The following is a 13,406-nucleotide window of genomic DNA, read 5'->3' on the forward strand; positions in this document are numbered from 1 at the left end:
GTAACTGAGTCAGAATTTAACTTTAAACCAACCAAATATACGTAGAGGAACTCATTTAGGATGGAATTTCTTGTACATAATTTCAGCTGTCTTGCTATACAGCACTGAACAATGGCCAATTTTGGAGACCATAGCAGAATCTCCATCGCAGAAATCAGCCTTTGCAGGGATAATAGCAATAGCAATAGCACTAGTACTTATATACTGTTTCATAGTGCTTTACATCCCTCTCTAAGCAGTTTACAGAGTCAGGCTATTGCCCCCCTGGGTCTTCATTTTACCCACCTCGGAAGGAAGGCTGAGTCAACCGTCAGCTGGTCAGGATCGAACTGCTGGCAGTAGCAGAATTAGCCTGCAATACTGCATTTTAACCATTGTGCTACTACGGCTAAGGGACAAATCATTCTTTCTAGCCATTATTAACCAAAGAAGTTGAAGAGAGAAGGTATTCTGGAACTAAGAAAGCCAGCAGGCCACTTTAAGGACAGAAATGAACAATGTCACCTTCATCCTTTCTCTGTTGCCAAAGATTGAAGCTGCTGTGGTAAGACAGTAGGCTCTCTTTCATTTAACGAACAATTACTGTATGTCTTATGTTGACAAGGGGAAATCTGAAATCCTACATAGACTTGACTAGGAACAGGTCTGGGTGAAATAAGTAGGACGGCATTGCAATACATCATAAATAGCATTGTAAAGCTGCTGATGCTTGGAGAGAGTAATGGGGAGGTATTCCTAATGTTTTGGACTGTGGCACTTCTTTTTGTGATCTGGTTTTAAAAGTGGCTGATGGCTAAACCTTGATTAGGATATTTATTTTCATGTCAGCATACTAGTGCCAAATGCTAATGCATTTTACATCCATCTATGACAGGGAATTTCAAGCTGCCAAGTTTTCACTAAAACTGCTGATGCGGAGAAAATTGGCAACGTAGAGAGATGCAGCAAAAATGCCCCCCTCCTTCTTTAAGGCCTTTCCAATGAGGTTGACCAATAGCAGGTATTCTGCCTTTCCACGCAAGCGGGTAGCTGCTTGTCCTGGACAAAGTGCACAGTCAGCAGGAATGTGATCAACAGGAAAACACTTTGGGGTATGTAAGTTTATTTGCTCTTGATATTGTCAAAGCATTTGCTCCCCATTCTCTGTATAAGGGTGCCATCACTTTGAACTAACACCTACATATAATCTGTATCATTGCCAGCTTTATTTCTAGCAAGGAGATTTTTAAAAAAAAAAATAATTAAAGAGACTTTTGGAATTGAGTTTGTTGAAGTTTTCCTCTGTGTGTGCATGTGCGTGTATTAGATTCAGCCGCAGAGACTGCAGTGTCTACGTTTCTGATAGTGATGGGTCCAGCTTAAGCTGTGGATAGTTGCAGGCATTTTGTTCAATTTAAGCTTCCTTTACTGAGGCTATACAGAAACCTTTCTTGATCCGATGCCCTGCAAACACGTTAAGACTTCCCATACTGTAATCCCTGACTCCATAAAGGCTGTGAAGGTTGAGGAATTATAGAAAGCATGAAGTTTAAGCTATCTGAAGGATATCAGGTTCAAGCCAGCAGAATCCTAACTGGCTTGGTGACTCCTGTGACTTTGTAATGCATGCCCGTATTAGGGTTTTTTTTAATGCATGGGCTTATTTATTTCTTGTGTTTAACGAAGACTTCACAATCTTAGAACAAGGAAAATTATTCAAGTGAATAACTCCAATACTAAGTCAAGCTCTGTTGTTAACATCTGTCATTGTGCAACTTTTAATCCCACAGGCAACAAAGCTAAGAAAATATTCTACCTAAATATGGGTGGTAAGGAATAACGAAGTTCCATCATCTGAGATGACACTTGGGTGAGATAGTCTTTCTAAGATTTCCTTGCTATGTACTTCCTATCGTTTTGTTCTTGCCATGGCTCTGTACAGGTAATCCTCCACTTACGAGCACAATTGAGCCCAACATTTTTGTTGCTAAGTGAAACAGTTGTAAAATAATTGTTGTTAAATGGGTTTTTCCCCATTTGACAATCTTCCTTGGCACAATCACTGCAGCTGTTAAGTTCGTAACACAGTTGTTAAGTGAATGTGGTTTCCCCATTGACTTTGCTTCTCAGAAAGTTGCAAAAGGAGATGATCACATGACCCTGGGACACTGCAACCATCATAAATATGAACCAGTTGCCCAGCATCCGAATTTTGATCACATGGCCATGAGGATGCTGCAATAGTCATGTGAAAAAGGGTCATATATCACTTTTTGTCAATGCTGTTGGAACTTTGAACGATCACTAATTGAACGGTTGTAAGTCAAGGACTACCCGTAGTTCTTCTTTCCATAGGGTTCTGGTAAACATTTCATGTTTCATGTAAAATATTTCCTTTGGGATACCACACACAAACACACACACACACACACACACAAAATACACACATCATTGCCCATTCCTTTGAACAGGACAGTTCATTACTTCAGCTACTTGTAAATATGCAAGAAATATAGAAAACATGTTGGTTCTGAGTCAGAGCACTAAATTCAGTCAGACATCTTTTGCAAATGAGCTTGAATGTAAAATCTAGCAGAAACAATCAGAGACACATGAAGAGGGAAAGGCGTGGATTTTATTACATTCTTGTATTAATCTACACAAGTTAAAAATATGTCTTAGTATTAGCAGTAAAAACATACATTACAAGATTACTAAATAGGCCAGAGGTTCCCAACTGTTCCTGTTTGGCAGCCCGGAGTGAAAGGGAGGAGCAAGAAAATTTATGTCCTTAGGCACACATGCGCATACAGGCCGCTCACTTCCCAGCAGCACTAGTGCCTACATGAATGTGCAAACAGCCACGTGCACCCACGGCGCGCTAATGCCCACGCAATGCTGCCGGCGGTGCTAGTGCCCCCGCACATGTGCAAATGGAGCCACTAGCACTCGCGTGCATCTGCAAACATGACCACTAGCACCCTCGCGGCAGCTACCCCACTTGCGGTGTCGCTAGCATGCACTCACCAGCCATTCCAGCAGCCCGGTGGTCACTAGGCCACGGACCGGTACCAGGCCGCAGCCCATAGGCTGGGGAACCCTGAAATAGGTCATGATAAATAGTCACTAAATACACATTTTTATACATTCAGTGGTTAATTAAAAGTGCTTCCTACTTTATTCTGAAACACTGGATTTTGCTACTAGCTTTTTCTGGTTGCTGTTTTCCTATCTTGAGGTAAGTACTCCTTGTTTTTTTTAAACTAGTCTCTAAAAACCAGAGTCCAAAATTCCAGGGCTGTGAAATTCCTGTTGTTTTCTACCAGCTGCTGCAGTGCCCGAGCTTCTCTCTTAGATTGTTCAAAGCTTGATCTCCATACCACAGTTCTCTGCACACTGAGAGGAGAAAAAGTAAATGCTTGAGGACTGGGGCAGCTCAGATGGTTTGCTTCTACTTTCCATCTTCTTGGTAACATTCCCTGATCAAAAGATAAAAGCACAATCTGTGTTCATTTGTTGTAGGGTTTGACAGGTGAGGATTGGTATTCTCCCACTTCAAATACTTTGATCTTCTAGATCTACCATATAGAATTTAGCTTCAGTGTCTAAGGGACAGATGAACCAACTGATAATACCTGATATTGGAATATTAGGCATGAATAACCAAGACAAGAAAGCCAACCTGATGTAGTGGTTAAGGCAAGGGAGGCTGAGTTCCAATCCTACCTTAGGCATAAAGTCAGCTGGATGACTTTGGGCCAGCAATGGCAAACCACTTCCAAGAAAACTGCAGGGATTGTCTTGGAATTGTCCAGAGTCAAGAGTGTCTTTGAACTCATCAAAACATACAAATGAAAAAACCCAAGAGAAAGACTTTTGCCAAGAGCAAGGATGGATGCGTTTGAGGAGAAGGCAATCTTATTCTGTCTCTTCTTCTCATCTTACAAGACAAAATAAACCAGGCAAGGAGCCCTCGCCAATGGATCTCAAAATTTACACAGATACAAAGCAAATATCAAAATGAGAGCTTACAACAATGATCCTTTGATGTATTGGTGGCATATGTCACCAGAGAAATTGTCTAGAATGTATATACAGGTAATTTAAATGCTTTGTTAGAAATATGAACAACAGGAAGGGACATTTTATCCTTCAGATGTACATCCCAAAAGATGGGAGAACAGAGAAAATAATGGACATGGAAGTAAGATGAAGTCAACGTGCTCTAACTACTTTCTACATTTATGGATCACAGAGAGATTCACAGACCTCTTTCGAAGCAATATCTTTCTGCAGGAACTCCGTAATTCTGCAGAATTTGTTTGCCTCTGTTACAGTGATTCTGCTTGAAAATCAAAAGCTGCAGTTGACTTAATGATGACAAGTCACTAAGGCAGGGGTAGGCAACCTTGGCTCTTTTAAGCTGAGCCAGTCTGGGAGTTGAAATCCATGAGTCATAAAAGAGCCAAGGTTGTCTACCCCTGCACTAAGGAGAGACATATTTATACTTACCTTCGCTTGCCTCCTGATATTTTCCCATACCCTGGTGCACACCATGCACTCAAAGGCATCTATGTAGTTGTCCTTCATAATATCTTGCACTCCCCATGTGCGTTCTTTGATAACAGCAAGCAATTGTTTGTTGGAAATGTCACCTTTCAACTTCCATTCAAGGTAGGCCAGATATTCCTTGTCATCTGCATCCAAAGCTTTGATATACTGAGCCAAGTCCCTTGGGTGTGGAAAATCTTTGATGAGAATGGCACTCTTGTTGCTTGGAAGCCAGTCTTGAACAGTGGGAGAGCCATAATAAACAGGCACCACTCCCAGCTTTAAGGGCCTCCAGAGTTTTTCAGTGATATAATCTTCACAGACAGAGTTCTCAAAAGCCAGGACGAATTTATACTGAGCAAGTATTTTGTAAAAACTATCGCTGTCCATGGATGATGGATTTTGGAGATGCTCTGGAAGATCTCTATTATGCAAACAAGCCCCGTAGGAATCAATTTCAATGTGAGCCATCAGCTCCTTTATGTAACTGTCTCTGTCAGAGGGAGGATCACAATCAGATTGTACATAGACCAGCGGCGCAAGTCGCTTCCGCAAGCTGTTCTTTTTTTGCAAAGAAACTGTGTACTTCAAGGACATCAAGGCCTTAATACTTTCAAGATACTGGGTGGTAAGCGATAGGTGTGAGTGGCGGCTGAAAGTGGCTGTGTGGTTGAACAAAGTGATGGTAGGAGCTTGGAAAAGTTTGTAGTTGTTTTTGGGGGACTCCTCGTGAAAAAGAGCCCAGTCATGGAAGTCTGCACGGGGCAAAGGTAAGCTGTGTATGCTGAAATCAGTACCTGGGTGTTGAAAAACATAACATATTCCTTTTAATTAAATTCAGTGGACTTAGTTGCACTTTCTTCAATAATATAAATATCACTATCAAGGTAAAGTGATCATCGCCAATAAAGCAGATATTCTCCAATTGTAAGAGTCATATTAATACAGTAGTACCTTGGTACTCATTGTTAAGTGGTTCCGGGAGGCACGATGAGTTCCAAAAATATGAGTGCCAAACAAATTTTCCTATAAGGAATAATGTTGTGAATCACAAGGCAGCTAACATCAATTAATTCCAGCTTATGTGCCAAGCACCAAATAAAGAATGGGTACTGGGACAAAAATTTTGCATCAAAATGCTTTGAGTATCAAATTCGATAAGTTTCAAAGTAGTTGAGTACCAAGGTATCACTGTATTAATTGGAAATTGCATCAGAATGACAGATTTGAAGTAGAACAAAAATCTACTTTTGGGGGGGAGAAAAAAAAAACTAAGAGGAGGAAGAGATCTGGAAATAACCCAATCAGGACTTAGCTTGCTCACTCTTTCACCCATGTTAACACAGATGTTTGGTAATACAACGTCCATTCCGGCAACCCAAAACCTTCATTTTCCTTAGCATCTTGTAATCTTTTCATCTTAATTCTAGCTTTCCCCCCCCTGCCAAATAAAGTTCAAAACCAATGAATTTAAATCTTGAAAGAATTTTCTCTCAAGTTTTATCGGAATCGTTTGAAATAGAAATAAAATCTTCGGCAACACATTCATTTCTACTGTAGCAATTCTTCCTAATATTGACAGCTGCAGATTTTTCCATCTTTCCAAGTCTAGCTTTATTTGCTTCAATAATTTTGTATAATTGTCTTCTTTTATTGACGAACACTTAGCTGAAAGATGAATACCTAAATATTTAACTTTTTTCACTATTTGTACCTCTGTTTTCTCTAGTATTTGCCTTTTTTGTTTATCTGTGATGTTCTTTATTATTACTTTGATTTTTTCTTTATTTATTTTTAGTCCTGCCATTTCTCCATATTCTTCTATCTTTCCCCATAGTTTAGGAATCATCTCTAAAGTTTCTTCCAAGATAAACACTAAATCATCAGCAAATTCTTGTAACTTATATATTTCATCTTTTATTTTCAATCCTTTAATTTCTGTGTCCTGTCTTATCCTTCTATTTAGTACTTCCAAGGTAAAGATAAATAATAATGGAGATTGTCTTGTCTCGTTCCTTTTCTTATCTCAAAACTCTCAGTATAATCTCCATTCACTATCACTTTTGCTCTCTGGTTGGTTGCTATATGTTGTTTTTATCATATTTGTAAAATTCTTTCCAAAATCCATTATTTGTAATTGTTGAACCATAAATTGCCAGGAAACATTATCAAATGCTTTTTGGGCATCTAAAAACACTAATGCTAATTGTTTCCCTGGATATAATTCATAATATTCTAATACGTCCATTATCACCCTTAAATTGTTTTTGTCTCTTCGGTAAAAAGCCATTTTGATCTGGATATATAAACTCAACTAAGTATTTTTTCAGTCTCTCTGCCATTATTGAAGTAAAAATTTTGTAATCCACATTGAGTAATGAAATCGGTCTATAGTTCTTAATATACGTCAAGTCTGAATCTTCTTTTGGTATCAAAGTAATATTTGCTTCTATCCATGTATTTGGAAGTTTGGCCTCTAACAATAATCCATTACAAACATCTTTCAGTGGTTCGCTTAATGTATCTTGTAGATTTTTATAAAGCTCTGCCGGTAGCCCATCTGGGCCTGATGTTTTCCCATTCTTTCGTCGTTTTATAGCCTCTAATATCTCCATCATTGTTATTCTTTCTTCTAACATAGTTTTGAATGTCTCTGGAGTTTTTGGCAATTTACTTTCTTCTAAATATTGAGCAATTCTCTCTTTTGCAGCCTCTTCTTTGCCATACAATTCCTTATAATATTTCTTAATTATCTTTTTTATTTCTTCCTTTTAAAATTGTAAACAACCTTTCCCATCTACTAAGTTATGTATTATTTTCTTCTCTTTCTGTTTTTTGAGCTTATAACCTAGCCATCTTCCTGGAGCGCCCCACAATTATGTGGCCATGATTTCACACCAGTTTCTAGTGTTTTTTTTTAATTAATTTCTGGCAAAAAAAAATCCCACCCATTCAGAAGAATGGTTTTGCACTTACAATCACATGCAAAAAATGTCATAAACTCAGGTCCAGCCACATAGGTGCTTCCTCTTATGAGCACGGTGACCGATGACCAGAAATCCTGTCCTAATAGTAATCATAAGTCAAGGACTATCTAAATCACCATATTCCCAGTTGGTTCCACTCTTTTCTACATACAGAAATCAATATGTAAATTACGCAAGAAAAGGGGGCGTAAGAGATTACTCAATAGCCCTTTCAAAACTTTAGCCATTCCCTTACCGTAAAAAAGAAAGGCTCTAGTCATAGGATTGTGTTGGTAAGTCCTGTTAATGGTAAAGAAGCAAATATCCTCGCCACACTGAGCCTGCCTTCCAGATTCTCCTGTGAGTGGAGACCACCACAGCAAGATGGGATACGTGCCTTTGTGCAATTTCTTTCTTGTACTGTGGTCAGGTTTTGGCCGTTCGAAAAACAGAGGATATTTCTGTAACTCATCTTCTCTGGAAGCATCGTTTCGTAAAACTGAGTTTTGTGAGGTCAACTGTTCAGACCTGCCCAGTTCTACAACCACCTTTTGAAAAACAAAGGAAAATCAGGAATTACAGAAGGCTTAAGAAATAAGGCATGAAACCTTATGCATGGATATTGATTTGAAATGGGCTTAGACCAGTGGTTCTCAACCTGTGGGTTGGGACCCCAGTTGGGGTCGAACGACCATTTCACGGGGGTCGCCAAACAAGGCTGTCCGCCATTTTTTCCCCCTTTTCTTTGGCCACGCCCCTGGCACCCGGTGATGTATAAGTGGTTGGGGACCACCACAACATGGGGAACTGTATTATGGGGTCGCGGCAGTTAGACTTTCTAACAAAAGCTAGTTTGGTGGAGTGATTAAGGTACCAGACTAGAAACTGGGAGACTGTGAACACTGGTCCCGACTTAGGTACAAAGCCAAGTGGGTGACCTTGGACTAGTCCCTCTCTCTCAGCTCTAGGAAGCAGACAATGGCAAGCCACTTTTGAAATGTGCCATGAAAACTGCAGGGACTAGTCTAGGCAGTCACCAGGAGTTATCACTGACTCAGAAGGAACAACCCACCCACCCACACACACACACACACTGTTCTAACACATACTCAGTGAGCCTATGATAAGCATATTATTTCTGAACTGTGAACTTACTCTATCCATATATTAGTCATATCAGACTGTCGCTCTCTAGTCTGTGAAGCTCCTTTCTTCATGGTTTCCATAAAATCTTTAAAAGATGATTTTATTTAATCAGGCTTTCTAATGAATTCTACCAAAATTTTTGCTGCCATTCATACTGGGAGAGGGTTGACTTCTTATTTGTACTTTTTGTTTATTCTTTTGTTCCATTTATAATTTTAAGTCTTTCGAGGGGGGCAGGCTATAAAAACTGCAAAATAAACAACCAAGCAACCAAACTTACAAAAAACAGTTTTATTCAAAAACTTCTAGGATGCTTGTTTCCTTCTAGCTTTTATTTCCCTTGTCTGTATACCATGATCTATCCCAGTGTTTCTCAACCTTGACAATTTTAAGGCATGTGGACTTCAACTCCCAGAATTCCACAGCCAGCAATGCTGGCTGTGGAATTCTGGGAGCTGAAGTCCACATGCCTTAAAATTGTCAAGGTTGAGAAACACTGATCCTGTTCTCCAGATTCCCCATCCTTGGTGTAATATTTCTAGAGGGCTGAAGGTACTAACACAGAAGCTAGGAAGTCTGTTACTCCCATCTCATCTGGGTTGAAGCCTACAAACAGCAGATCATAAATTTAATTTCATTATAACACTTCATATAAAAAAATGTAGCTTCCCACAGGACCCATTTGGAGGAATTCTGACGCATTTCAGAGTTACCTCTGATCTGCCTTCTCCTTTTTAACTGCATCAGTTCAAGAGTCTTGCAAGAGGAACCAAGCTGTGACATTATAAGATAGAATAATTCATGACAGCAGAACCAGAATAATGAGAATGAGCGTATTCTTTTAGTCACGGAAAATGACTTGCTCTGTATTTTCTATTCTGCGCATACAGGTATTCCTCAACTTATGACCATTAATTGAATCCCAAATTTCTGTTGCTAAGTGAGACAGTTGTTAAGTGAATTTTTCATCGTTTTACAAGCTTCCTTGCCACAGCTGTTAAGTGAATCCATGCAGTTGTTAAGTTAGTAACACGACTGTTAAGTGCATCTGACTTTGCTTGTCGCAAAAAGTGATGACATGATCCTGGGACACTGCAACCGTCATAAATATGAACCTGTTGCCAAGCGTCTGAAATTTGATCATGTGACCATGGGGATGGTGCAACAGTCGTGTGAAAAATGGTATAAGTCAATTTTTTCACTGCCTTCAAACGGGCACGAAACAAATGGTTATAAATCGAGGACTACCCGTATTGTTTTTTTACTGGTGAAAACCAAGCAGTACTGAGAGACCAGTGGAAAGGAACGGAGATTTGGAGAATTGGGAAAGCACATAATTAAACCCGAAGCACCAGGCTGAACCCCAAAGTTGATATGGCAATGTCCCCATTCTCTCTCCTAAAGTTTTACATCACGTAGCTATTCCTTCCTCTCTTGGGGGCATTTCTTAATATATTCTCAGCTCCATCCCAAGGATCTTTGGTACCTGGAAAGTGATCAGGAGAAAAAAGGAAGCCATAAAGCAGAAGCAAGACGCCCAAAATCTTTTCTTCTTAATTCTTTTCATGCCTTATGATCAGGCATACAAACTCTTCCTGTTTGGGGCTCAGGGATCCTTAACATGTCCAATAACTGGTCCAATGTATTTTCCCTAGAAATCCTTGTTCTTCTCGACTGTGGTTACTGGTGGGAGAAGAAGTGCCATCAAACCCGAGTCGATCCTCGACCTTGTATTACTGTAGCTTCCTCAATCAGGGATTCCTTGGGATTAATGCACTGCTAAATGAAAAGATACAGTTCAGAAATACGTTCTTCAATCTATGTTGGCATATTGCTAGGAATCAGTTCCCAGTCTTCCTGATATATGTGTATGATCACATCCCCATCAAAAACTTTTGAGACTCACATAAACCAAGAGTTAGCAACACTGTGTGTGGGTACTATGGCACATGTGTTCCTCCCCAGGCGGGACCCACAGGACCCCAACATAAATACAAATTATTTAAGGCCCAAAGCTTTTGAGACTGCCAAATCTCTAGAATATTAGAAGGACAAGCCTGTCGTTATTTTAATTAAATTAAATTAAATTTAATTTGAAGATATTTAGCAATAGTGGACTGCAAGCACAAATTGGGAACTATTGTTCTACATTGTATTTCCATTCAAGTGTAACAAGGATAATGTGTTCTTTAGTATATGAAAATTTAAATAGGCTAGAATAAGATTTCACGTATGGAATTTAGCTAAGAAATTTTGTCTTTCTGCAGAAAATAATGTATTCAGTAATTATTGTAAATCTTTGAGGCAGTGAACAGAAGCAATATGCTTTGTTCTATAGAGTAGATACAATAATGCTACATAATATATGCAAATTCACATTCATTTGCATCACAAAATTTGCATAATTGTAGGAACTGATCTGAGGCATCTATAATTTTCTTTTTTAAAGCAAAAAACACACATCAAATATATAATTTCTAAGGCCTAATGGAAGTGTAACAAGACAATTATAGAATCTCTTTCTCAGAAGTCTTAAGGATAATATTAGCACTAATGTTTTATCAAGGTTTGTAAGGTTTTTCCTTGAAAGATGAAGGGAGGTTTGATCTGAATAGAAAACCCTTCCAGGAACAACTTCGCCTTTCCAAAAACAAAAGTCGTCTCTGCTTCTCCCTTTAAATAATAGTGAAGAAACGTTAAAACAAAAGCTTAGAACTAACAGAAGCTTTAAACTGCATGCTATTGTAAAAGCTTTTGCTATAGGAAAATAAAAAAAAGTTTAAAAATTAAAAGGGGGAAATGGTTGAAGCCGCTTGTGCTAAAATAGGCCCAAAGTTCTTTCTTTTCTCCTTTTGTTAAAACACGAGAGGCGGGCCTGTAACATTGCATTGGTACTTTTAGTTCAGAAGAGTAAATGTTACGTTTCCCTTTTATTTGTTATCTTTTGGCTCGTTTCCAACTGCAAATGCCTCATTGCATCGCAGAACTCGAAACCAAAAGTAAACCGAATAAAGACAGTCTTTCTTTTTAAGATCTACAGGCGCCTTTTTATGTCTTTTGCAGATGTACAAAACCAACAGGAAAACTATCGCAATGCTTCCCATAGGAAATAAAAATACTCACCCAAGTCCCCGTTCTTCTTCCTGGTTGTGGCGAGACGCTTTTTTACTTTCTATTTGTGCCTCTACTTCCCTTGGGTCGACAGCAAACTCTGCAGCGGATCGCAGCGCTCCTCTCCCAATAACATCCCTACGGAAGATCAATTGGGAGAAGCAGATCCCGGGATCCACCTTCCAGAGTTCTCCGAATCCCACTTTGGAAAACAACGTTCCTGGGTTTGTGTGAAGGAAAAGTTGGTTTGATCACGCTCACGGTGGCATCGTTTCAACGGAGAGACCCATCTCTTTCTGAACGTCCCGACCGAAAGGATCTCCGTCAAAATGAGGGGGGGGGGGTTAAATTTGGCAGCTAATTTATGCGGCTTTTAGGGGAAGGTTTCGAGCTTCCCGTTTTGGGAGCGCATTTTTTAAAAAAATAAAATAGCGATCGCGGATTCCACAGCCGTTTGCAACCCGCTTGCCAACTCGCTTTAGCATAATGCAGCAGTCAGAGCTGCGTCAGACACATTCGCACGCTGCCCGAGAGTTTATTTTTTAAAAGGCTTAAGGTGAATTAATTGCGTAGGTCACGTTACAAAACTTTTAACATTGTTTTTCTATTACAAATAAGTGCCCGCTGCCGTTGATCATTCTTAGACAGATTGCATCCGACTGCAAAAACTGCTTATGACCACAAGATGGCGGTGAAGACATGATACCTAGTACTCTCACTCGTTGCTGCCATCTACTGATCAGATGGAGGAGAGCACCTCCACCATATTTCACCCAATACTTCAGAGTTGAAGAGAGGATCATTACATAACATCAATTCTCTTCCGCATTTTACTTTATATTCTCCACTTTTAGCTACAACTATAGACCAGTGTGGAGAAACTTGTGGGCAAGGATTAAAACCTGTGTGCGTAGAAGAGGGAAATCAAGGTTCTAGCCCACATTCAGCCACTCTCTCTGTTTGTCTACCTCATGGGGTTGTTGTGGACAAAAGTAAGGGTCATGAGGCGGTGCCACCTTGATCTTCAGAACCGACCAATGGATCACACAGCTAACTAATTACATAATTAATTGCCTAGATAGGCAAAATCAACCTGGCAATTATATCAAATTCTCATGGGCAGGAATTTCAATGGAGGAAGCCTGTATCTTCACCTTGCTAAGCCAACCTTAGGCTTCTTTTGTCATATTTGCCTGCTTTTCCACATCAAAATGGCAGTCAATCGTATCGAAAGAGACTCCAGGAAAGAAAAAGGCAGGTTCAGGGGCTACTTATGGCCCTGAAACCAGGCTGCTCAACCTTGATCTTTGTTTTTAAGATCATATATTTCCTCTTGCATTAACTTTTCTTCTATTAATTTAAAGTCCAAGCCAAAAGTTATTCCTTGAATTGACTGATAACATATACAGAACTTTATTATTTCTCTAAGAAATAATAATTTAGTTTTTCTGTAGCCACATTCAAACACAATACCTCTCTGATACTAATAATATACTTTTAAAAAAATTTTATACCTGAAAAAAGATGCTGCTGCTTTAATGAATCACCATGAACAACAGCATATTTATTGTGATTCTTAAAAGGCAATTTATTTTTAAATTTCAAAATCTGTTGCCAAGCTTGCATTAGCCTAGGCCTGATGCATATCTTCTA

The 13,406-nt window shown here is 39.3% G+C and overlaps 1 protein-coding gene and 1 long non-coding RNA gene across 5 annotated transcripts; one reads left to right on the plus strand and one right to left on the minus strand.

The window, feature by feature from the left end:
* Positions 1–277: 277 nt before the first annotated feature.
* Positions 278–11,826, plus strand: LOC120311464. Its single transcript, XR_005557629.1, has 3 exons — positions 278–1,091; positions 1,770–1,849; positions 11,706–11,826. It is a non-coding gene; the product is annotated as an uncharacterized LOC120311464 (long non-coding RNA).
* Positions 2,595–11,900, minus strand: FUT10 (fucosyltransferase 10). Of its 4 annotated transcripts, none has more exons than XM_039350994.1 (5): positions 11,766–11,900; positions 10,129–10,421; positions 7,894–8,044; positions 4,492–5,327; positions 2,595–3,458 (listed from the first exon to the last, which is right to left on the minus strand). In XM_039350994.1, exons 2-5 carry the CDS (start codon positions 10,207–10,209, stop codon positions 3,243–3,245), a joined length of 1,284 nt encoding a protein of 427 aa, XP_039206928.1. In that variant the 5' UTR covers positions 10,210–10,421; positions 11,766–11,900; the 3' UTR covers positions 2,595–3,242. The 4 variants fall into 4 exon arrangements, with proteins under 4 accessions (XP_039206928.1, XP_039206929.1, XP_039206926.1 ...); XM_039350995.1 differs by having other exon boundaries at positions 2,595–3,375; positions 7,753–8,044; XM_039350992.1 differs by having other exon boundaries at positions 7,753–8,044.
* Positions 11,901–13,406: the final 1,506 nt, after the last annotated feature.

Source organism: Crotalus tigris, unplaced genomic scaffold, assembly GCF_016545835.1.
Source record: "Crotalus tigris isolate CLP2741 ecotype Arizona unplaced genomic scaffold, ASM1654583v1 scf7180000018368.3068619, whole genome shotgun sequence".
Lineage (NCBI taxonomy): Eukaryota > Metazoa > Chordata > Lepidosauria > Squamata > Viperidae > Crotalus > Crotalus tigris.